General features: G+C 38.7%; 1 protein-coding gene across 3 annotated transcripts in view; it reads left to right on the forward strand.

Moving 5' to 3' along the window:
• LOC133655394 (disks large homolog 5-like) overlaps positions 1-25,184 on the forward strand; it is a 107,030-nt gene that overhangs the window by 53,256 nt on the left and 28,590 nt on the right. For 2 of the 3 annotated variants that reach the window (XM_062055506.1, XM_062055507.1), the window contains exons 11-22: positions 3,334-3,466; positions 3,539-3,663; positions 3,727-3,902; positions 10,045-10,148; positions 10,462-10,554; positions 14,116-14,976; positions 17,168-17,291; positions 17,411-17,549; positions 20,263-20,384; positions 20,559-20,642; positions 23,287-23,449; positions 23,684-23,755. In XM_062055506.1, coding sequence (XP_061911490.1) covers positions 3,334-3,466; positions 3,539-3,663; positions 3,727-3,902; positions 10,045-10,148; positions 10,462-10,554; positions 14,116-14,976; positions 17,168-17,291; positions 17,411-17,549; positions 20,263-20,384; positions 20,559-20,642; positions 23,287-23,449; positions 23,684-23,755 — 2,196 coding nt within the window. The remainder of the gene's footprint in view (positions 1-3,333; positions 3,467-3,538; positions 3,664-3,726; positions 3,903-10,044; positions 10,149-10,461; positions 10,555-14,115; positions 14,977-17,167; positions 17,292-17,410; positions 17,550-20,262; positions 20,385-20,558; positions 20,643-23,286; positions 23,450-23,683; positions 23,756-25,184) is intronic. The other variant, XM_062055508.1, reaches the window with a different exon arrangement.

Here is a 25,184-nt window from a genome sequence, read left to right on the forward strand (position 1 = left end):
TAAAAAAGCATCAGGGGCCGTACTTATCAAGCTTCTTAGAGTGCCATTTTACACTTAAGTCCTGAGAATTTGCGAAATGTAGTCCTACTCTCAAACTTAAGAATAAAAGCTTTTTATCCACGTTCTTAAGTCTAAGAATCACTCCTACTCTCCACGATATTTAAGAGACCTTCAGAGGTGTCTTAAGTGGTTAGGAGTTGCCAGCAGGGGATGGCACTGAGGCGAGAGAGACGTGCGCGAACGTTCAGGGAACGGAACAATGTTGGGTTTTTTTTTATGACGAGCAGCTGATCAAACGGTATCGTTTAGACAGAGCGGATATTATTTTTGTTACAGATTTAATACTTTTCGATTCCTTGTTGATTTCTGCATGTGTCTGCAGTGGGCTAGTATATATAGAGCCACCCACACCAGTTTCAAATTAGTTGCCTAATTAATGAATTGGAAAGAAAATGTTATGACAGTAGCGTATGTGTGTGGCCGTGAGGTGAGTGACGTCAGTGAGTGTGTGGGCGATAGAAGAGAGGGAGCGGTAGCGTGAGTGCCGGCGGGGACTAGTTTGTTTTGTATTATTTTGTAGTTTATTGTCAAAATATACACTCCCATTGTCCACTTAAATATTTCCAAGATATTTCTTTATTCTTAGACAACGGATTCCCTTCCGTGATTGGTCATTTCTATGGACACAGAAATGACGTCACCTAAAATTCCGTTTACGGCACATAGTAATGTCGTAATTCAGCTCTGAGTGTGACACTTAAGATTCAGTCCTACACTTCGCTGAAAGTGTGAGTAAGACGCTTGATAACTAACGTTTAAGTGCAGCTTTCAGCGAATAATTTATTTACTCTTAAGTCAACTCTTAGCAGACTTCTTAGGAGTAATTCTAAGAAGCTTGATAAGTACGGCCCCAGATCTCTCCTGTCACATAGAAGATTTTGGACCAGTGTTTTTGCAGTAGTTGCTCTAAAGCAGTATAGTGCTCCTGTCACATCAAGGATTTTTGAATAGCATAGTTTTATTTTTTCATTAGTTCTTCAAACACAACACTTACTGCCGCTCTGGTCATTTGGAGTTGACTCACTGTTTTGGAGTAGGACCCTAAAAATAACAACGCCCCCTGTTAAATAGAGGGTCTCTGACTAGCATTTTTGCATTGCCTCCTTTAAAAATAGCAGCATGTTTCTGTCTTAAAGAAAACAAAAAAGAGCAGCTGTTACTTAGAGGCACAGATATTGTACCGTCAGTGCCAACTGGTGGAGGATTCAGATCACCCTATAATCTATTCATCCAGCCATCATCAATCAATGAATCAATGTTTATTTATATAGCCCTAAATCACAAGTGTCTCAAAGGGCTGCACAAGCCACAACGACATCCTCGGTTCAGATCCCACATAAGGGCAAGGAAAAACTCACAACCCAGTTGGATGTCAATGAGAATGACTATGAGAAACCTTGGAGAGGACCGCAGATGTGGGTGACCCCCACCCTCTAGGGGAGACCGGATGCAATGGACGTCGAGTGGGTCTAGCATAATATTGTGAAAGTCCAGACATCCGTTTTCTACCTCTTGTCCTAATCCAATTTGACAAATTTGGAACTCGATTGTAATCCTTCTTATCAAAAGTAAAACAAATATTCCAAATCTGATCCTCAGTTGGCACCAAAATGTAATAATTATTTCTTCCCCGGCCAATGTCTCAATATTCTGCAAACATTTGTAAAAATGGTCTAAAGCAGGGGTGTGGAACTTGCTCTCATTGAGGGCCACACCACAGTTATGTTTGATCTCAGAGGGCCACTTCTAACAGTAAATTATGTTATAACACAATTTCCTATGCATTTTATTATTAGATTTTTTACGTTAAGAAAACATACTGTGGATTTTACAGTAAAAAAAATTGGCAGCTCAGAATTTTATCATCAAAAAACAGTGGTAACCTTTTTTTTTTCAATATACAGTAAAATAGTGTAAAAAAAACACTGAAAATGTTTCCAATATTACTGTAAAATCTATTATTATTCAGTGTACAAATTGATGGATAAGCAGATTAAGAAAATATATATATATATATATATATATATATATATATATATATATATATATATATATATATATATATATATATATATATATATATATATTTTTTTTTACATAAAATGGTTTGAATGTATTATATTTGTTGCATTATTAGATCTTGCATGGGGAACATGTATTGTTTGTCAAAATGGAAATAATGAATACATTTATTAAGAAAAGATAAAGTACTTTATAGAGATGTCCGATAATATCGTCCGGCCGATATTATCGGCCGATAAATGCTTTAAAATGTAATATCGGAAATTATCGGTATCGTTTTTTTAATTATCGTTATCGGTATCGGTTTTATTTTTTTTAATTTTTTTATTAAATCAACATAAAAAAAACAAGATACACTTACAATTAGTGCACCAACCCAAAAAACCTCCCTCCCCCATTTACACTCATTCACACAAAAGGGTTGTTTCCTTCTGTTATTAATATTGTGGTTCCTACATTATATATCAATATATATCAATACAGTCTGCAAGGGATACAGTCCGTAAGCACACATGATTGTGCGTGCTGCTGGTCCACTAATAGTACTAACCTTTAACAGTTAATTTTACATTAATTACTAGTTTCTATGTAACTGATTTTATATTGTTTTACTTTCTTTTTTATTCAAGAAAATGTTTTTAATTTATTTATCTTATTTTATTTTATGAATTTAAAAAAAAAAAGGACCTTATCTTCACCATACCTGGCATAATAATTCAGATTCAGATTCAGAGCTTTATTTGTCCATTCTTAACATGTACAAGACACATAAGAACTGAAATTACATTTTCGGCACAATCCCGCTAAGAGCAGACATACGTTACAGGGAGACAAGACGGGACCGCCAACGGATCAGCCACTTAGGGCGCTCCTTAAAAAGAGAAGGTGTAAATCTTGCGCCAGGCCGTACCCATATCCGCAGCAGGTCTCCAAGGTGAACAGCCTCTGGCATGTTTTGTTAATGTGTTAATTCCACAACTGTATATATCAGTATCGGTATCGGTTGATATCGGTATCAGTAATTAAAGAGTTGGACAATATCGGAATATCGGATATCGGCAAAAAGCCATTATCGGACATCCCTAGTACTTTAGTGACACATTTACTGTCTTTCGAGGGCCAAATATAACGATGTGGCGGGCCATATCTGACCCCTGGGCCTTGAGTTTAGCACTTGTGGTCTAAGGCATTTTTGTGTAATCCTGCTCACTTGAAGAAATAATGCACTGTTTTTTTTTCTGTTGTTTGCAGGGAAAAAATGGAGGACCAGTTGGAAAAGGAGGCACGGTTTCGTCAGCTGATGGCTCACAGCTCGCACGATTCCGCCATCGACATGGACTCAGTTGAATGGGAGACGGAGGTTGTAGAGTTTGAGAAGCGCAGAGTGAGTCAGTTGAATGAGCCAAGTAATTTTTTGCTTTTATGTTCAATTATCTTTGTTTGCTGGTATTTTCAGGACATGGATTTGAAAGCTCTCGGCTTCGATATCGCAGAGGGGTTAAATGATCCTTATTTACCAGTAGACTGTGGCGTATTTGTCAGCAAGGTGGACAAAGGAAGTCAAGCAGAGGGCCGATTGAGGTAAACTTATTTACTTCCGTCCAGCGTTGAATTAGAGTCAGACGTGTACGTTGGTCTGTTCAGGGTGAACGACTGGCTGCTGAAGATCAACAACGTGGACCTGACTAACAAGGACAGGAAGCAGGCCATCAAAGCGGTGCTGAGCGGAGAGGGAGTGATCAATATGGTCGTCCGCAGGAGGAAGTCCCTGGGAGGACGCGTGGTCACGCCGGTCCAGATAAACCTGGCCGGCCACAAAGGTAAAAATTGTCCTGACACAAATTGATTTCATAATTTTGTAGTGTGGAATGTCACAAAAGACTTGATCAAATGAACTTACTCAGAGAACAATGGTAGCTGGAAAAAACACTCATCTATTACGGTACATTAAACATATGTTTCTTATTGCAAGTTGGTCCTTAAATAAAATAGTGAGCATACAAGACAACTTGTCTTTTAGTAGTAAGTACGCAAACAAAGGCTCCCAATTGTCTGCTGACGTATGCAGTAACATATTGTCATTTTCCATTCTATTATTTTGTCAAAATTGTTAAGGACAAGTGGTAGAAAATGAATTAGTAATCTACTTGTTCATTTACTCTTAATATCTGCTTACTTTCTCTTTTAACATGTTGTATCTACACTTCTGTTAAAATGTAATAATCACTTCATATTTTGTTATTTGGGTGCTGTGCAGTAGTTTTGGATGATACCACTAATTTGGGTATAAATCCGATTCCAAGTCGTTACAGGACTTGGTACATACATTGGTCATATTCAAAGTCCTCATGTGTCCAGGGACATATTTCCTGAGTTTATAAACATAATATACATTTAATAAAAACGAAAGCAGATTTTGTGATGCTAAAAAATATCATCGACTAGCTACGCTCCTGTATCATTACAGTGGATGTTAGGTGTATCCTCTGCGCAGCGCGAGACTGCAACGTGGCGGCGTTGAGCACTGTAAAGGGGAGCGAAAGAGGAACGTGTGTTCCACTTTGTAGTAGATAAGAGGAATTGTTTTTTTCAAAATATGTCCATAACTTTTTGAGTTATGTTACAAACAGAAAAACAAACCCTGGCAAAAACATAACCTCTGTGGCATTCGTATTGAGCATTCCAAGTCAAAACAGACTTGGTCAGGGCACACCAAAGCTACTTGATAAGCTACCATCACCCGGAAAAGATGAAGCCAGCAACGCTAAACGTCAATTTGTGAGGTGGTTACATTATTCAAATTTTAAATTTGAGTTAACTTTTCTAAAAAAATAAATGCATTTTTACCAACTGATATACTTCTCAGAAAGTAAAAGTAGGGACATTATTGTTTTACATTGGATGTTTATATTGTCACTGTAAAAACACTAAGTTTTTTCTACTTTTTGCTTGAAACAGTAGAAGTTCCTGCACAATTATTTGCACTGAAGAATACATGTTTGTAGTAATTAATATTATTACAACATTTTAGTGTTATATTTGTGTTCAATTATAGTAATTGTTTTTACCCTAAACATTATTTCCACTTCATTTTACACACCATGGCGTTTTTATTCCATTCCACAATAGAATCAGAATCAGAATCAGCTTTATTGTCATTACGCAGGGTAACGAGATTGAGGCCATTCCATACAGTGCGATAAAACAAGTGTACACTCTATACCAGGGGTCGGCAACCCGCGGCTCCGGAGCCGCATGCGGCTCCTTGACCACTCTGATGCGGCTCAGCTACATACATGCCAACACAACATAAACACAACACAACCATTACCCAGAATCCCATGCAGCCCTAACTCTTCCGGTCTACATTAAACACCCCCGCTACCACCAAATCCCCCCACACATCAACCCCCCCCCCCCCCCTCTCCGTGCGTTGGTTGAGCGGAAGAGTTAGGGCTGCATGGGATTCTGGGTATTGGTACCGTCAGTGTAAGATGTGTGGCTGCTGAGGTAGTACGCCTTGCTGTCACTTACGTGAGCAAGCTGAAATTGCATTCTACGTGTGGTCGAGCAGGTACGCTGTTAGGGCAGACTGTAGAGGGCGCCAAATGCAGTGTCATCACGCTCTGATATTCGGGAGTCTCCCGGGAAAAATGAGAGGGTTGGCAAGTATGACGCTATCAAGCGCCATTCATTCAAAACTCGCGGGCTGCACTAACATCAAATTTCGCCATTCATTCAAAACTCGCGGGCTGCACTAACATCAAATTTCCACATTAAAGTGCGTGCCGGTGCGTGTGTCGGAGGCCCCTGGTTAACATAGCACAAAGCATTTAAGCTTTGTATGCGGTGTTTTTCATTTAAAAAATTTTTTTGTGGCTCCCATTACTTTCTTTAATTTGTGAAACTTGCCAAAATGGCTCTTTGAGTGGTAAAGGTTGCCGACCCCTGCTCTATACAGAGGGTGAAATGAATATGTACATGAATATCTACATGAAACAGGGTGGTTGGTGGAATGGGTTATTGCACCGAAGAGAAGGCAGTTATGAGGGTCAATGGGGAAGTCTGTTCAGGGTGGTTATGGCCCTGGGGAAGAAGCTGTTTTTTAGCCTGTTCGTCTTGGTTTTAATGCACCTGTAGCGCTTCCCAGAGGGCAGCAGGTGGAACAGGTCAGAGCCAGGGTGGGTGCTGTCCTTGATGATGGCACTGGCTCTGTTGAGGCAGTGGGAGGTGTAGATGTCCATCAGAGAGGGGAGAGGGCGGCCGATGATCTTTTGAGCCGTCTTGACCACTCTTTGCAGCCTCTCCCTGTCTGCTGCAGTGCAGCTGCCGTACCATACTGTAATACAGTAGGTCAGCAGGCTCTCGATGGACGAGCGGTAGAAGGTCAGCAGCAGGTCAGGCTTCAGGTTGTACTTCCCGAGGACTCTCAGGAAGTGTAGCCGCTGCTGAGCCTTCTTGATGATTGCTGTGGTGTTGACTGTCCAGGAAAAGTCGTTAGAGAATAATATCGTACCGTGAGATTTTCATATCGTTGCATCCCTATAATTTATTGATTATTAACAGTCTGAAGTAGGAATGGGCACCAAAACCCGATTCTGGAAGTAAGCAGTAGTAACCTGACCGAAAAAATAAACTAGCAGTGTCTCATTTCGGTGCTAAAAGAATACAACAAGTGAAGGTTACAGTGAGAGAAGTTGAATTGACAAACCCCCGGAATAAAGAGCCTCAAACTTACAACAGTTTCATGTTGCACGTTATCTAAGTTCTTGTTGCTGCAACAATTATGACAAATTGTAATGGATTTTGTTTTTTATTTTTTAATGCGTTTCTTGATTAAAATTTCAGTAGTTAAAATACTCGTCTGTTCAATTTGAATATCGCAAAATGTGATTTAAAATACATTGGCCCTAGTGTGTGAATGGGAGTGTGAATGTTGTCTGTCTGTCTGTGTTGGCCCTGTGATGAGGTGGCGACTTGTCCAGGATGTACCCCGCCTTCCGCCCGAGTGGAGCTGGGATAGGCGACCCAAAAAGGGACAAGCAGTTGAGTTGAGTTGAGTTGAGTTTGAGTTTATTTCGAACATGCAAGCATACAACATGATACATCACAATTTCCAGTTTCTCTTTTCAACATGTTCGAAAAGGAGTAGGAAGAAGCAGAGCTTATTTAATCCTACCCCTTTTCTTTACATAACAGTTGCTAAAACTTTTTGTTCACTTCCTGTTCACAATTTATTCACAATAAACTCCATAAGTAATCACAATAAAAATAAATAAATAAATAATAGTAAGAATTTAATAATAATAATTGGTGAAGTAAGTCATATTTCATATGATGAGATAAGTAAGATTACTTTAAGAATGAATGAATGGATGGATGAAATAAATTGAGAATGTTCATCATGGTTCTTCTTCTTTGTACTTTGTAAACACTTTAAGTTTGAAGAGTTTCTTGAAGTGGATCATATTAGTACATTGTTTGATTGCTTTGCTTAATCCATTCCATAATTGAATTCCACATACTGATATACTGAAGGTCTTAAGTGTTGTACGTGCGTACAAATGTTTTAAATTACGTTTTTCTCTAAGATTATATTTCTCCTCTTTTTTTGAGAAGAATTGTTGTATATTCTTGGGTAGCAGGTTACAGTTTGCTTTGTGTATAATTTTAGCGGTTTGCAAATTCACTATGTCGTGGAATTTCAGTATCTTTGATTCAATAAATAAAGGGTTTGTATGTTCTCTATATCCAACATTATGTATTATTCTAACTGATCTTTTTTGTAACACCGTTAATGATTGAAGTGTACTTTTGTAATTATTTCCCCATATTTCTACACAGTAGCTCAGATATGGTAACACTAGTGAGCAGTAGAGAATATGAAGGGATTTTTGGTCTAGAACATGTTTTGCTTTATTCATTATTGACGTGTTTCTTGCTACTTTATGTTGTATATTTTTTACGTGAGATTTCCAGTTCAATTTATCATCAATCATTATACCTAGAAATTTGGTTTAATTTACTCTTCGAATTTCTATTCCGTCTATTTGTATTTGTGTTTGACTTTCTCTTCTACTTTTACCAAATAGCATTATTTTAGTTTTACTGAGATTCAACGATAGTCTGTTTTTGTCAAACCATCTTTTTAATTTGTTAATTTCTTCTGTTATTATTTGTATTATCTTCTGTGTGTTCTCTCCTGAACAAAACGCTGTTGTATCATCCGCAAATAATACTAACTTTAAATCTTTTGTAACTTTACAAATGTCATTTATATAGAGATTGAATAATTTAGGTCCTAGTATTGATCCCTGAGGTACACCACAGGATATATTTAGCGTTGTAGACGTGTGTTCGCCAAGCTTCACGTATTGTTTCCTGTTCGTTAGATAACTTCTTATCCAGTTTAAGACTAACCCTCTGATGCCATATCGTTCTAGTTTTTTGATTAAAATATTGTGATTAATTGTGTCAAATGCTTTAGTTAGATCCATAAAAACCGCTGCTGCACATTTTTTACTATCTATTGCATTGGTAATTTCTTCTGTAATTTCAATTAAAGCCATTGAAGTTGAGACATTAGATCTGTATCCAGTAGAAAATGGATGGATGGGTTTGTTTTATTTTTTATAAAAATGTGCATGTTTTTCATTTTTAAATACCAGTTTAGGCACCCTTTTTAAAGTAAAGATTTGGTACTGGTAATAGTTAAAATGTAAAGGATACCATCCCTAGTCTGGATTGGATTTATTGAAACCTACTCAGTGGTTAGAGTGTCCGCCCTGAGATCGGTAGGTTGTGAGTTCAAACCCCGGCTGAGTCATACCAAAAACTATAAAAATGAGACCCATTACCTCCCTGCTTGGCACTCAGCATTAAGGGTTGGAATTGGGGGTTAAATCACCAAAAATGATTCCTGGGCGCGACCACCGCTGCTGCCCACTGCTCCCCTCACCTCCCAGGGGGTGATCAAGGGTGATGGGTCAAATGCAGAGAATAATTTCGCCACACCTAGTGTGTGTGTGACAATCATTGGTACTTCAACTTTTTTAACTTTTAACTTATGCTGTCTTTAAGTTAAAGTTGCAACAGTTAAGTTGCATAACGCGGACACGTTTGTTACTGGATACTTTCTATTAGACTTAGAAACTTAGACTTCCTTTTATTGTCATTCAAATTTGAACTTTGCAGTACATATAAGAACGAAATTTTGTTGCATTATCTCATTGTAGTGCAGGATAAAAGATCAATAAGGTGCAGATATAAATAAATAGATTACTGTACAGATAAATATATTGCACTTTTGCATATGCATCCACGTTTATGGATGTATGTTACATTGTCTTTATATTCCAGCCAGGAAGGCTTCTGCCTTGGAGACTTTGTATGTGTAAGTAATATGCAATTATAATTTTTAGACTGCAATATTGTTTAATCAAGAACACGTATTCTCTGTGTCTAGCTTGTGTGCTTGTTTAGCTGTTGTGTAGCTGCAGTTATTAGTATTCTATAGCCGAGCGTATTTTTAATAATGACTTGACTAAAATAGAAGAAAAGACCTAACTCGTGTGCCTATTTGAAGATATTTAGAATGGTAACTGGCTGTTGAGTTTTGCACAAGTAAACACACTGCAGAACTCCTTTTATATGAGATTTTAGATGCAAGCCGTTATAATGCCATACTTGTTATTTGCTGATATTTGATCAATATCCGATATCAATATCAGATCGGGACACCCCTATAAAAACACTTTTAAAAAGGCTGCGTTCACACACAAAAGGTACCTGGTACAAATGTTCGCTTAGCGTTCATACTGCTATTTTTGTCATTGGACCAAAGAGTGTGCAGTTGCAAACATGCGTGACGAAAGTGTGAATACATTTTAAAATTTGCAAGACAATCGGTTTATGTTCTTTAAATTACAATTAAAGTGACTTTTAATCGCATTCTCCTCTTAGAATGTGGCATCGGCCTGGAGAGTGGAGTGTTTGTTGCCTCGCTGGCGCCCGGCAGTCCAGCAGTCAGAGACAATGCTCTCTCAGTCGGGGACAGGCTGTTAGCTGTGAGTATGCAACCGTGTGGGACATTTGTGGGATTTGGAAAGGTCATTTTGCGCCCCCTGCTGGTCAATGTCATGTCTAAAATCAAAGCAATACACAAACTAGAACAGTAACACACATATTGTTACATTTGTATAAAAAAATAGCATTATTATCTTTAGAAAGACAGATTTTGTATGGATTTCATTAAATTATGCAGGAAGACATGAAATAGTTGCATATAAGTCTATTCTTGTCATGTTTCTGGCATATTATACACAAGAGAATACTAGTGCATTTCTTTTTGACCCCTAATATTATTCATTTTAATTTCAGATTAATAGCATCTCGCTGGACAGCAAGTCTCTTCCGGAATGTGAAGGTCTTCTGAGGGCCTGCCGCGAGTCTATCTGCGTCTCCCTCGCCAAGGTGACGACTTCAAAGACAATTCAAACCCGCACTACCGCAGCGATTGATTGATTGATTGATTGATTGATTGATTGATTGATTGATTGAGACTTTTATTAGTAGGTTGCACAGTGAAGTACATATTCCGTACAATTGACCACTAAATGGTAACACCCGAATAAGTTTTTCAACTTGTTTAAGTCGGGGTCCACTTAAATTGATTCATGATACAGATATATACTATCATATATACTATCATCATAATACAGTCATCACACAAGATAATCACATTGAATTATTTACATTATTTACAATCAGGGGTGTGGATGGGGGGGGGGGGGGGGTAGGATATGGACATCAAGTAGTGGACATAGAGAGAGAGAGAGAAAGAGAGAGAGAGAGAGAGAGAGAGAGAGAGAGAGAGAGAGAGAGAGAGATCAGAAGGCATAAGAAAAAATATCTGCATTTGATTGTTTACATTTGATTATTAGCAATCCGGGGAGGGTGTTAGTTTAGGGTTGTAGCTGCCTGGAGGTGAACTTTTAGTGCGGTTTTGAAGGAGGATAGAGATGCCCTTTCTTTTATACCTGTTGGGAGCGCATTCCACATTGATGTGGCATAGAAAGAGAATGAGTTAAGACCTTTGTTAGTTTGGAATCTGGGTTTAACGTGGTTAGTGGAGCTCCCCCTGGTGTTGTGGTTATGGCGGTCATTTACGTTAAGGAAGTAGTTTGACATGTACTTCGGTATCAGGGAGGTGTAGCGGATTTTATAGACTAGGCTCAGTGCAAGTTGTTTAACTCTGTCCTCCACCTTGAGCCAGCCCACTTTAGAGAAGTGGGTAGGAGTGAAATGATTTAAGTTTATTTTTAAGTTCCCTAAAAAGAACAGAGCGCTCCTGTCTTATTAAGGATCTTTGACTGGCACTTTTAAAGCAGTTTTTAAAAAGAACAGAGCACTCCTGTCTTATTAAGGATCTTTGACTGGCACTTTTAAATCAGTTTTTTAAAAAGAGCAGAGCACTCCTCTTACATACTGTACTGTAGAAGATCTATGGCTATCACTTTTGAATTAGTTTTTAAAAAACAGCAAAGTGCTCCTGTTACATAAAAGATCTATGACTAATGAGTGTTTTTGTAGTAGTTCCTTATAAAAGAACAAAGCAGTCTGGTTAAGGATCTTTAACTAGGATTTTTGCAGTAGTTGCTTAAAAACGGCAAAGTGCTCCTATCTTTATCAAGGATCTGTAATTAGCATATTTGACATACGGTAGTTTCTAAAAAAAAACAACAGTGTTCCTGTCACATTAAAGATTGTTTTTGTAGTAGTTTTTAAAAACCGCATAAAATACGTAGCACAAGATTTATGACTGGTGAGTGTTTTTGCAGTATTTCCTTATAAATGAACAAAGCAGCCTTTAACTAGGATTTTTGCAGTTGTTGCTTAAAATAGCAGAGTGATCCTGTCTTTATCAATGATCTTTAACTAGGATTTTTACAGTAGTTGGTTAGAAACAGAAAGCACCCCTGTCTTATCAAGAATCTGACTAGCATTTTTTTAAGTAGTTCCTTTAAAAACAACAATGTTTCTGTCTTTATCATGGATCTTTAACCAGGATTTCTGCAGTAGTTGCTTAAAAACAGCAAAGTGCTCCTGTCTTTATCAAGAATCTGTTATTAGCATATTTGATATACCGGTAGTTCCTAAAAAAACAAGTGTTCCTGTCACATTGAAGATTGTTTTTGCAGTAGTTTTTAAAAGCAGCCGAGCTGTCTTATCAAGGATCTTTGACTAACATATTTGCATTTATTTTTAAAAAGAACAGAGCGCTCCTGTCTCATCAAAAATCTTTGACTAGTTTTTGCAGTAGTTCTTTAAAAAAAACCAAGAGTGCTCCTGTCTGATCAAGGATCTTTAAGTAGTATTTTTTTTAAAGTAGTTGCTTAATAACAGAATAGCGCCCGTGTCTTATCAAGGATCTTTGACTCGCATTTTTGAATTAGTCTCTTAAAACAACAGTGCTCCTGTCTCTAATGATCTCTAACTAGGATATTTGCAGTATTTCTTTCAAAACAGCAGAGTCCTTATCAAGGATTTTTGACTAGCATATTTGCATCAGTTCTTCAAAAAGAACACAGCACTCCTGTCTTATCAAGGATCTTTGACTGTCACTTTTGAAGTCGTTATTTAAAAAACAGCAGAATACCCCTGTCTTTATCAAGGAAATTTGACTAGTATTTTTGCAGTAGTTCTTTAAAAACAGCACAGCGTGCTCCTGTCTTATCAAGCATTCTTTGACTAGCATTTTTTAAGAAGTTCCTTAAAAACAACAATGTTTCTGTCTTTATCAAGGATCTTTAACCAGGATTTCTGCAGTAGTTGCTTAAAAAGAGCAAAGTGCTCCTGTCTTTATCAAGGATCTGTTATTAGCATATTTGACATAATTCCTAACAAAAACGAACAGTGTTCCTGTCACATTGAAGATGGTTTTTGCAGTAGTTTTTAAGAACAGCCGAACTGTCTTATCAAGGATCTTTGACTAACATATTTGCATTAATTTTTAAAAAAGAACAGCACCCTCCTGTCTCATCAAAAATCTTTGACTACAGTTTTTGCCGTAGTTCTTTAAAAAAAACAGAGTGCTCCTGTCTGATCAAGGATCTTTAAGTAGTATTTTTTACAGTAGTTGCTTAATAACAGAATAGCGCCCATGTTTTATCAAGGATCTTTGACTAGCATTTTTTAATTAGTCTCTTAAAACAACAGTGCTCCTGGGGATAGGTTGATTGGCAACACTAAATTGGCCCTAGTGTGTGAATGTGAGTGTGAATGTTGTCTGTCTATCTGTGTTGGCCCTGCGATGAGGTGGCGGCTTGTCCAGGGTGTACCCCGCCTTCCGCCCGAATGCAGCTGAGATAGGCTCCAGCACCCCCCGCAACCCCAAAAGGGACAAGCGGTAGAAAATGGATGAATGGAAAACAACAGTGCTCCTGTCTCTAATGATCTCTAACTAGGATATTTGCAGTATTTCTTTCAAAACAGCAGAGTCCTTATCAAGGATTTTTGACTAGCATATATGCATCAGTTCTTCAAAAAGAACACCGCACTCCTGTCTTATCAAGGATCTTTGACTGTCACTTTTGAAGTCGTTATTTAAAAAACAGCAGAATACCCCTGTCTTTATCAAGGAAATTTGACTAGTATTTTTGCAGTAGTTCTTTAAAAACAGCACAGCGTGCTCCTGTCTTATCAAGTATTCTTTGACTAGCATTTTTTAAGAAGTTCCTTAAAAACCACAGTGTTCCTGTCACATAAAAGATCTTTGACTTGCGTTTTTGCAGTAGTTCTTTAAAAAACAGCACAGCGTGCTCCTGTATTATCAAGCATTCTTTGGCTAGCATTTTTTAAACAATTTGTTTAAAAAGAGCAGTGTTCCTTTCACAAAGGAGGTGTTTTTGCCGTAGTAAATGAAAAACGGTACTCCTGTGTGATATAGAAGATCTTGGACTCGTGTAAACATTGTTTCTGTTTGTTTGTAATCTATGACTTGTTTACTTATTTAACTTGTTGTTTTCTTGACAGTTTCTGCCACAGAGCTGTTCTGGTCAGAGTTTATTTGAAGGCGTGAGGGACTCGGCTCCCCGTCTCCAGCCCTGCGACGTGCACGCCAGAAACTGCCGCAACTCCAAGCACACGTGCTCCAAGCACAACTGCTCCATGCAGACCGACAGCTGCACCTGCGAGGGATCGTGCAACGACCCGGGCGACCTGGACGGGGGCAGCGTTAGCGTTCGCCACCACAAACCCTTTTCCGACAACTCCCTGCACTCCCGCAGCCCCTCGGAACCCGTGGCAGAGTTCTGCTACAGGAGGCAGGACTTCCACCATCGCCCCTTCACCTTCACTCCCGTGCCCGCCGAACGCCCTCGTCCCTCGGAGAAGGCTGGCGGAGGCACGTGGCCAAAAGTCATTGTTGGAGCATCCATACCGGAGTGTGCACAGCTTTCCATCTACAAGAGAAGCAAACAAAGGAAGTCCATCTTTGACACCTTCAGGAGACCAGATGCTCCTCCAAAACTGGACTACATGTCACTTTCCCAACTGTCCAAACACTCACCGCAGAGCTCATTAGTGGAATCCACTCAAGCTCCGCCCACCCCGCCGGTCAGGAGCGACTCGTTCCGGTTCAAACATTCCCAGCAGAACAGCTCGGCGTCAGAGTCCACTCTTCCGGCCTCTCCGACCAGAGGAACCAGTCCTGTCATGGAGGGAGAGGCCGGGCACCCGCTCTACTACGCCCACGCGCCCCAGAGAGAACCCACGATGCCAACGGACGAGGACGAGGCTCAACACAGGGAGCCTGAGAAGAGGAGGTCGCGGCCCAAGTCGGCGCCGGCACGGGCACGTAACGTGACACCGTTACACATCCCGGTTCCAAAGCAGGTGCGAGAGTACAGAGTTCCCACCTCCACATACACATACAGTACAATTGATTAAATATTATCATGAAATGACAGATATTAAGTCATACCACAGCCCCTGTTGTACTAGAATAAATCTACATAATATTAGATAACAAATATATATATTGGATTAGATTGCTTTTGATGTCATTGCACGCGCAATCTAATGTTCCACTTCAATTTCTAATAGCATTAGGACATGTTAAAATAAATACTGTTAATATAGATATAAAGTATCCAAAGTATGTTTGGAAAAAAAATTATTTTGAGAAAGTATTTTTTAAAAGTATAAACATAAATAATACATTGGTAATATCAGTGTTTCCCACACATTCATTTATTTGTGGCGGCCCGCCACGAAAGAATTACGTCCGCCACAAATAGATTATTTTATTTATTTATTTATTTTTTTGTCCTGTCCAGCTTCTCAGGCAAATCATATAGTTGATGTAGATGCCCATATCGGCTGTTCAGATTTACTTTACCAAAGAGAAGTGCAGGATACTTCTCTTGTTGCCTTATTTGTATTTGACTTTATTAAATGTATTTATATTGTCATTTGGTGCAGCCGGGCCGGAGCAGGAGGGGATAGAAAGAGAGAAATTATCATGTTGCTGGTAAATAATATGGTTGTAGTAGTAGGCTAAAGTTAAATTATTTAGTATGCACTAATTAAAGGGGCAGAGCTTTAAGAGACATTTTAGCTTTTATATTTTATAAGATATATTTTGTGTAAGAACCACAATTAATAAATATATTTCAGTGAATAACTTATTGTTCAAATCTGTATATAAATATGTACATAAAGTGTTGTAATTATATTGTAAAATGGATGGATGGATGGACGTTTAAAACAAAACTGTTATTATTAATTAGTAAGTATACATTTTTTTAGCCTTTTTAGAGAAAATCATATCATTGTAGTAAATTATGCAAATTAGTCGATGATGTCATGGTGACCACGCCCATAGCCACGCCCCCACCGCCACAGGTATCTTGGCAGTTTATGGGAAACACTGAATATTATTATTGTTAATGTTATTTAGTTCAGTTCCCCAATTTATTTTGAAAACAACAAACATCTACACAATTCCAACAAAAAAGCATCTCCTGCAATATCTTCATCTGCGAAAATAGTAATATTAAAAGATTATTAAATAGAAGCAAAGACACATGGTGCGTCTCCGAAAAGGAGCAGAAAGATTCAAATGCTAAAATTGTCCCGCCCCATCATTCAGATAATCTGTTTTTGAACCATCAATACAATGCATAATAACTTGATTTTGACAGTATTAAGTTTATTAAAAGAATACAAATCATATTTAATTTCATTACCATATACTCACAATAATAATTCATCCATTTTCTACCACTTGTCCCTTTCGGCGTCGCGGGGGATGCTCGAGCCTATCTCAGCAATACAATAATCCTACTCATTTTATCAACAATAAACACTTATAATTACACCTTTAAAATGTTTTTTTTATTGTACCTACGATTTTTTATTTTTTATGTTTAAATGTAATAATTTTATTGTTTGGATTTTCCTGTCTAATTGATTCCATCGAGTCACCCCACAAATGGATATATATGTACATACTTTAAAGAGTCGTGTTTACACAAGGCTGCCTTTAATTCAATTTACCCTTCAAATTATATTGTTCATCTCGATCTCTGAACATTTTTTTAGATATTTGGCAGTTTAAATAATAAACATTTTTAAAATACACATTATGAATAAAACATTTTAACACACATGCAATTACACAATATGTATAGTTTTTAAAAACCCTAATTTAGAATGAATAAAATGTCATGTGACAATATAAATAATTTATATATTTATAATAATTTGCCCACTCGACGTCCATTGCATCCGGTCTCCCCTAGAGGGGGGGGGGGGGGGTTTACCCACATCTGCGGTCCTCTCCAAGGTTTCTCATAGTCATTCACATTGACATCCCACTGGGTTGTGAATTTCTCCTTGCCTTTATGTGGGCTCTGAACCGAGGATGTCGTTGTGGCTTGTGCAGCCCTTTGAGACACTTGTGATTTAGGGCTATATAAATAAACGATTGATTGATTGATTGATTATATTATCAACATTTTTATGGTAATTATGTGATGAGCTATAATTTCTACCAGTGTGCAATTAACTTTTTTCCCCCCAGATTCAATGTTTCTCTAATGACGAGCACTCCCCAGAGCCCGTGGATCTGTTACGCTTCTCCCCGATGCGAAGCAATCGGTACAGCATGCACTTTGCACCGCCCAGCTACAACAGCGCCATGGCACGTAAGTCTCCCAAAATATCTCCCGCACTTTTGGGGTCTGTTGGAGACACCTCGTCATTTCATTGAAGTGTCTCCAAAAATGTGTCCGATACTGCATATTGTAAGTGTATTTTTTTCAAGATCCGGCACAGCGAGGCTTAGTGCCATGCTCGGCCAAGACGGCCGTGATGAGGAACCCGGTCTACACCACCTGGAGCCACGAGACCAGCAACTGTCCTCCAGTGCCCGGCTCAAGTGTGCACACGTATTCACGCGCAAGGTGTTTAGTTTCATCAGCCCTGATTCAGCATACTGTATTTTTCGGGCTATAAGGCGCACTTAAAATCCTTTCATTTTCTCAAAAATCGACAGTGCGCCTTATAACCCGGTACGCCTAATGTACGGAATAATTCTGGTTCTGCTTACCGACCTCAAAGCTATTTTATTTTGTACATGGTGTAATGATAAGTGTGACCAGTAGATGGCAGTCACACACAAGAGATATGTGTAGACTGCAAGATGAGGCCAGTAAACAACACCAACACTTTAAAATTAGGGATGTCCGATAATGGCTTTTTGCCGATATCCGATATTCCGATATTGTCCAACTCTTTAATTACCGATACCGATATCAACCGATACCGATATCAACCGATATATGCAGTCGTGGAATTAACACATTATTATGCCTAATTTGGACAACCATGTATGGTGAAGATAAGGTACTTTTTAAAAAAAATAATAAAATAAGATAACTAAATTAAAAACATTTTCTTGAATAAAAAAGAAAGTAAAACAATATAAAAACAGTTACATAGAAACTAGTAATTAATGAAAATGAGTAAAATTAACTGTTAAAGGTTAGTACTATTAGTGGACCAGCAGCACGCACAATCATGTGTGCTTACGGACTGTATCCCTTGCAGACTGTATTGATATATATTGATATATAATGTAGGAACCAGAATATTCATAACAGAAAGAAATGGGGGGAGGGAGGTTTTTTGGGTTGGTGCACTAATTGTAAGTGTATATTGTGTTTTTTATGTTGATTTAATAAAAAATAAAAAAAAATAAAAAATAAAAAACCAATACAGATAATAAAAAAAACGATACCGATAATTTCCGATATTACATTTTAACGCATTTATCGTCCGATAATATCGGCAGGCCGATATTATCGGACATCCCCACTTTAAATGTTCCATTGAGAATACAGAACATTACACACGGTGCTCAAAAATCTGTACGACTTTGGTAAACTGCACCGCTTGATGGATTGTGGGAGCATTACGGCTACCGTAGACAGACGAATTGTGCTTCAACATAGAAGTGTTATTATGGTGTGTGTATAAGGACCGCAAAATGGCACCCATTAGCAGACATATTATCTGCCGTTTTGTCTTGCAATATTATGCAAAACCAACTTTTCTTACCTACTGGTGCCTGCTGATGTGTATTTGGGATCTGTATAAGTCCTGAAAATGTGCGCGCGTCCGCCATTGTAGTTCGTGAAAACACCATATCGATAAGCTTCTTCTTTTTCTCTATATTCTTGTTATGGGGCATTCATCCTCCGCTGTTGCCATTTCTAATATAAAGTAGTGTAAACTTCTTACTTATATCTGTCAGTAGACTCGCTATGAAAGCGCTAAAAACTACCGGTGTAGTGACTTTACATTATTCATCCATGGAACTTTAATTATTAGAGAGTTTCGGTCGGACGGTTTTTCACGGGACACATTTCCGGTGTTCTTGTACTAGTGAGCCACGGATGAGGAAAAGCTGCTCCATTATTGATTGAAGTAAGGTCTGAATGTAAATAAAACAGTTAGCTCCATCTTTTGACACTTCTTCCACTCCCGTCCTTGCACGCGACACCGCTACAACAAAGATGACGGGGAGAAGACGCTGCCGACGTAAATAAGACAGCCCACAAAATGGCGCATCCGGAAGCGACTGTCAGAAAGCGGCTTGAAGATGATCTGTGAAACACATACTTGCCAACCTTGAGACATCCAATATCGGGAGGTGGGGGGGGGGGCGGCGTGGCTAAGGGCGTGGTTAAGAGGAGAGTATATTTACAGCTAGAATTCACCAAATCAAGTATTTCATATATATATATAATATATATATATATATATGTATGAAATACTTGACTTTCAGTGAATTCTAGCTATATATATATATATATATATATATATATATATATATATATATATATATTTTTTTTTTTTTTTTTTTTATTATACATATAAATAAAAGACATACTTGAATTTCAGTGTTCTGCAGGCTATCCAGTAGGTGGCAGTATTGTCCTGTTTAAGAGTGTCACAGCATTGCTGTTTACGGCAGACGAACTGCTTTACGGTAGACTAAACGTGACTGCTGTTGTTGTGTGTTGTTACCGCGCTGGGAGGACGTTAATGAAACTGCCTAGCAATAAACCCACATCAGAAACCAAGAACTCTCTCTCCTTGTTGTGCACTCTACTCTCTAAAAGCCGTAGATGTTATGACGTCATTGGGCAGGCAAGCTGCTGGGAAAGCGGACGTGAGAACAGGCTGTCTCCACTCAGGTCCGCATTGAGCTGGAGGGGGCGTGGCCTCCAGCTCCGGCTGAATACCGGGAGTTTGTCGGGAGAAAATCTCTGCCGGGAGGTTGTCGGGAGAGGTGCTGAATATCGGGATTCTCCCGCTAAAAACGGGAGGGTTGGCAAGTATGGTGAAACATAATCTATGCAACATTTTGACCAAAGAACCACCATTACATGTTATGTAGACATGTAAAAAAATCATAATGCGACCTATTTAATGCGCCTTATAATCCGGTGCGCCTTTTGTATGAAAATAGACCCGCTCATTGGCAGTGCGCCTTATAATCCGGTGCGCCCTATGGTCCGAAAAATATGGTATTTACATTGAATTAATTATGGAACTGTTTTTGCAGATGGTAATTGCTTCTGACCGTCTTACCTTGCTTTGCGCTTTTAGCCCTCAGCGTCATGGTCGCCACAGTGTGGACCTCAACCACAAGCTGGCTGGGGACACGTCTGAGAGCAACTCCAGCCAACCACCGCACAGCACACACTCCCTCCCCGCCAGCGCCAGACTGGGTATACAACAGAGTCCTACTAATTTAACCCCTAAAATCTTTCAAATGCCACAGGGCAGTCTTTATTCAACTGCAAAGAGTACTGAGCATTGTTGATAATGTAATGTAACACTTGTTTCGCCATTGATTAACACATCATTTTACAGTATTTGGTCATTTGTGTGGTGGCTTTTAGGCTCCCTGAGTGTGTTGCAGTTCAGGACCGAGCGCATCAAGATCACGCCGATTCGTTATCCGAGCTCTACTGGATCTGACAGAGGTACTGAATGCTTACACAGTCTGAGAGTAAACATTAATATACCTTATAATACATTTAAATAGTCAGTATTTATTACCACTAGGGATGTAACAATATTACCTACTCAGTGGCCTAGTGGTTAGAGCAGTGGTTCTTAACCTTGTTGGAGGTACCGAACCTCACCAGTTTCATATGCGCATTCACCGAACCCTTCTTTAGTGAAAAATAAAATGTTTTTGTTTTTTTTTTCAAATTCAAGACAAAGTTATATGTTTTTTTTTACTGGTGCACAAAATGAACCGTGCATGAACATCACCTTGTTCAAAGAACAAAACCAACACAGTGCATGAACGCACAACAAATTACACACTTGCAAATCAGATGGAAAATTAGAGGGAACATTGTTTGGGGGTATCCATAATACTTAGACTTCCTTTTTATTGTCATTCAAATTTTAACTTTACAGTACAGATACGCCGATAGGGAGAAGTTTTTATTTACACGATTGATTGATTGATTGATTGATTGAATGAAACTTTTATTAGTAGATTGCACAGTACAGTACATATTCCGTACAATTGACCACTAAATGGTAACACCCGAATAAGTTTTCAACTTGTTTAATTAAGTCGGCGTCCACGTTAATCAATTTATGAGTCTGGTGTGTCTTGACCGCTGCGGCGGAGGCTCTGCCGAACCCCTGAGGCCGACTCACCGAACCCCTAGGGTTCGATCGAACCCAGGTTAAGAACCACTGGGTTAGAGCAGTGGTCCCCAACGTTTTTGTAGCTGCGGACCGGTCAACGCTTGAAAATTTGTCCCATGGACCGGGGTGGGTGTGGGGGGGGGGGGGGGGGGGGTGTATTTATAAAAAAAAAAAAAAATATTTTTTATTTTTTATTTTTTTTTACATAAATAAATATAATCATGTGTGCTTACGGACTGTATCCCTGCAGACTGTATTGATCTATATTGATATATAATGTATATATTGTGATTTTTATGTTGATTTCATAAAAAAAAAATAAAAAAAAATTAATTTTTAAAAAAAAATTTTTTTTTTTTTAATTTCTTGTGCGGCCCGGTACCAATCGGAACCCAGTGGTACCCAACCACCGGGCCCGGTACCGGTCCGTGGACCGGTGGTTGGGTACCACTGGGTTAGAGTGTCCGCCCTGAGATGTGTCCGCTCCCCTCACCTCCCAGGGGGTGAACAAGGGGATGGGTCAAATGCAGAGGACAAATTTCCCCACACCTAGTGTGTGCGTGACAATCATTGGTACTTTAACTTTAACTTAAAATCGTCACGGTATTAAGGCCACAGTATGATATAATTGTTTTATCATATGAATATTTATTTAATATTATTTAGTCATATTGAATAAAATAATACAATATAAATACAATAACTATTATAAAAGTATAAATAAAAAAATACATATTAAATACATAATTAATACACATTAATATGTACAGTACAGGCCAAAAGTTTGGACACACCTCCTCCTTCAATGCGTTTTCTTTATTTTCATGACTATTTACATTGTAGATTGTCACTGAAGGCATCACAACTATGAATGAACACATGTGGAGTTATGTACTTAACAAAAAAATTTGAAATAACTGAAAACATGTTTTATATTCTAGTTTCTTCAAAATAGCCACCCTTTGCTCTGATTACTGCTTTGCACACTCTTGGCATTCTCTCCATGAGCTTCAAAGTGCTGTACCTGTAAAGTGAAAACCATTTCATGTGACTACCTCTTGAAGGTCATCGAGAGAATGCCATGAGTGTGCGCAAAAACTAATCGGAGCAAAGGGTGGTTATTTTGAAGAAACTAAAATATAAAACATGTTTTCAGTTGTTTCACCTTTATTTGTTAAGTACATAACTCCACATGTGTTCATTCATAGTTCTGATGCCTTCAGTGACAATCTACAATGTAAATAGTCTTGAAAATAAAGAAAACACATTAAATGAGAAGGTGTGTCCAAACCTTTGGCCTATACCTTTTTTTCGTTAAATTCTGCAGTTTCGCTCCTTTTTCAATGTTTGCTGTTTTTCTTTATAGTTCCCTTGTTTAATTTCAACTCTTAGAATGTGTCGCGGGCCCATAAATAACAAGCTGCAGGAAGCAAATGGCCGCGTTTGCTTCCTGCATACCTACTCAGTGGCCAAGTGGTTAGAGTGTCCGCCCTGAGATCGGTAGGTTGTGAGTTCAAACCCTGGCCGAGTCATACCAAAGACTATAAAAATGGGACCCATGCTTGGCACTCGGCATCAAGGGTTGGAATTGGGGGTTAAATCACCAAAAATGATTCCCGGGCGCGGCCACTCACTGCTCCCCTCACATCCCAGGGGGTGATCAAGGGTGATGAGTCAAATGCAGAGAATAATTTCGCCACACTAAGTGTGTGTGTGACAATCATTGGTACTTTAATTTTGGACACCCCTGATAAAAGCTATCTCTCTACATTATTGCTACACATTCTCTATTCTTTTTCTCCCTGTTGGAAAATGGTAGCATGTTGAAAACAGGATGTCAACAAAGGAGGATTAAATGAGCTTTTGGAATAGTGCAAATTTGAACGTGTGATGTTACTTAATTGACTTTTGTAGCACGTTTTGACATAAACTAAACCATTACCAAACTCCCACCTCCAGGCTCCCGCTCTCATTCGGAGTGCAGCTCCCCGACGACGCCTCCCAAGTCCCCCGTCGTCCTGGATATGTCCTCCTTCGCCAGCAGCCAATCCACAAGCTCCATCTCCACCCGGCTCAGGATATCCGTCAGCCCCGCTCCGGTCGGTGACGGCCGTAAGGATGGGTAAGGCACCCACCCGACCTCCCATTCGCCCGGGTTGTTAAACCGCCATCGCTCACGGCGCCGCCTGCCATGCGTCTGTGCCTCTCTCCCATTCATTTTGATGAAGTGCCTCGTAAAGCAGTAAACAAAACCTCGTCTCTCCTGATCAATGCGCTTCTCCTCCGCTTTCCTCTGCTGCTGCTCATTAAAACCTGCGATCTATCTTTTTGCTCTTTCTTTTCGTCCTCTTCCCAGATTTGTCTCTAATCCCTCTGTCAGGCGTCAGCAGGCAGTTAGGCCCGAGTTCCTCTCGTTACGGTGCTTGAGGTTTGTTCTGTGTTGCAAATATCTTAACTGCCATATTTGCACTTCTCCATTACTTTGAGGAGCATGTTGAAAGTTTTGACACTTTGCTTGCACACTCTTTTGAAATGAGAATTATGCTGCATTCCAGATTGCTTAGAAGTCGGAAATGCCAAATTTGGAGCTTATGAGGTCATATACATACATGATAAGTTAATATTGACCTTTGTTAAGCTGCCTTAATATGTACAAATGTACCTTTTAACTGACGTACAGTACAGGCCAAAAGGTTGGACACACCTTCTCCTCGTTTAATGCGTTTTCTTTATTTCCATGACTATTTACATTGTAGATTGAAGGCATCAAAGCTATGAAGGAACACATGTGGAGTTATGTACTTAACAAAAAAAGGTGAAATAACTGAAAACATGTTTTATATTCTAGTTTCTTCAAAATAGCCATCCATTGTTCTGATTACTGCTTTGCACACTCTTGGCATTCTCTCGATGAGCTTCAAGCACACCTGTGAAGTGAAAACCATTTCAGGTGACTACCTCTTGAAGCTCATCGAGAGAATGCCAAGAGTGTGCGAAAAAGTAATCAGAGCAAAGGGTGGTTATTTTGAATAAACTGGAATATAAAACATGTTTTCAGTTATTTCACCTTTTTTGTTAAGTATATAAATAAACATTGATCCATTGATTGATTGACATAACTCCACATGAGTTCATTCATAGTTTTGATGCCTTTAGTGACAATTTACAATGTAAATAGTCATGAAAATAAAGAAAATGTATTGAATGAGAAGGTGTGTCCCAACTTTTGGCCTGTACAGTATATCTATTGGAGTGCAGACTCCAAAGTCATGCTCAATCCGATTAATGGCAGTGCTTGACTAAGTTTACCAAAGCAAATAATTTTAAATCAGTTAATCTGTTCAAGTCCAACAGTTGCCGTCATAAAACCCAAATTGACAATGGCTGACTTTTTTTGTCTTTTCAGTAAATTTTTGTTGTATTTTGGCCAATTTTTTCCTCTCACTCCATTATACATGATTTTTCCTGAAAGGGTTTTTTCATGTTGCATTTTTAAATTTAATGTCCAATCAGGTAGCAGATATTTGACAATACCCTAAAACCAAACAGGACATAAAAGTCCTTCATTTTCAAAGGGCATAACAACATTTTGGATTTTTTTTTTTTTACTCTTGTGCTCAATTTCTTTAACCAAAAGTAACAAACGTATAAGCGTTTTGATCAAATGATGTCACAGTTTTCAATTAATATACAATTGCATAACATTAGGTATTTTACTAGTATAAACCTGTGACGATATCTTCAAAAGGGTAAAAAAAAAACCTTTACATGTCTGATATTTTTGTTTAGGGCTGATGTTAATTGAGAAATAAGGAACCAAACAAAAAAAGTAAAAAAAACGTATCCTAAAATCTTTT

Source organism: Entelurus aequoreus, linkage group LG08 (genome assembly GCF_033978785.1).
Source record: "Entelurus aequoreus isolate RoL-2023_Sb linkage group LG08, RoL_Eaeq_v1.1, whole genome shotgun sequence".
Lineage (NCBI taxonomy): Eukaryota > Metazoa > Chordata > Actinopteri > Syngnathiformes > Syngnathidae > Entelurus > Entelurus aequoreus.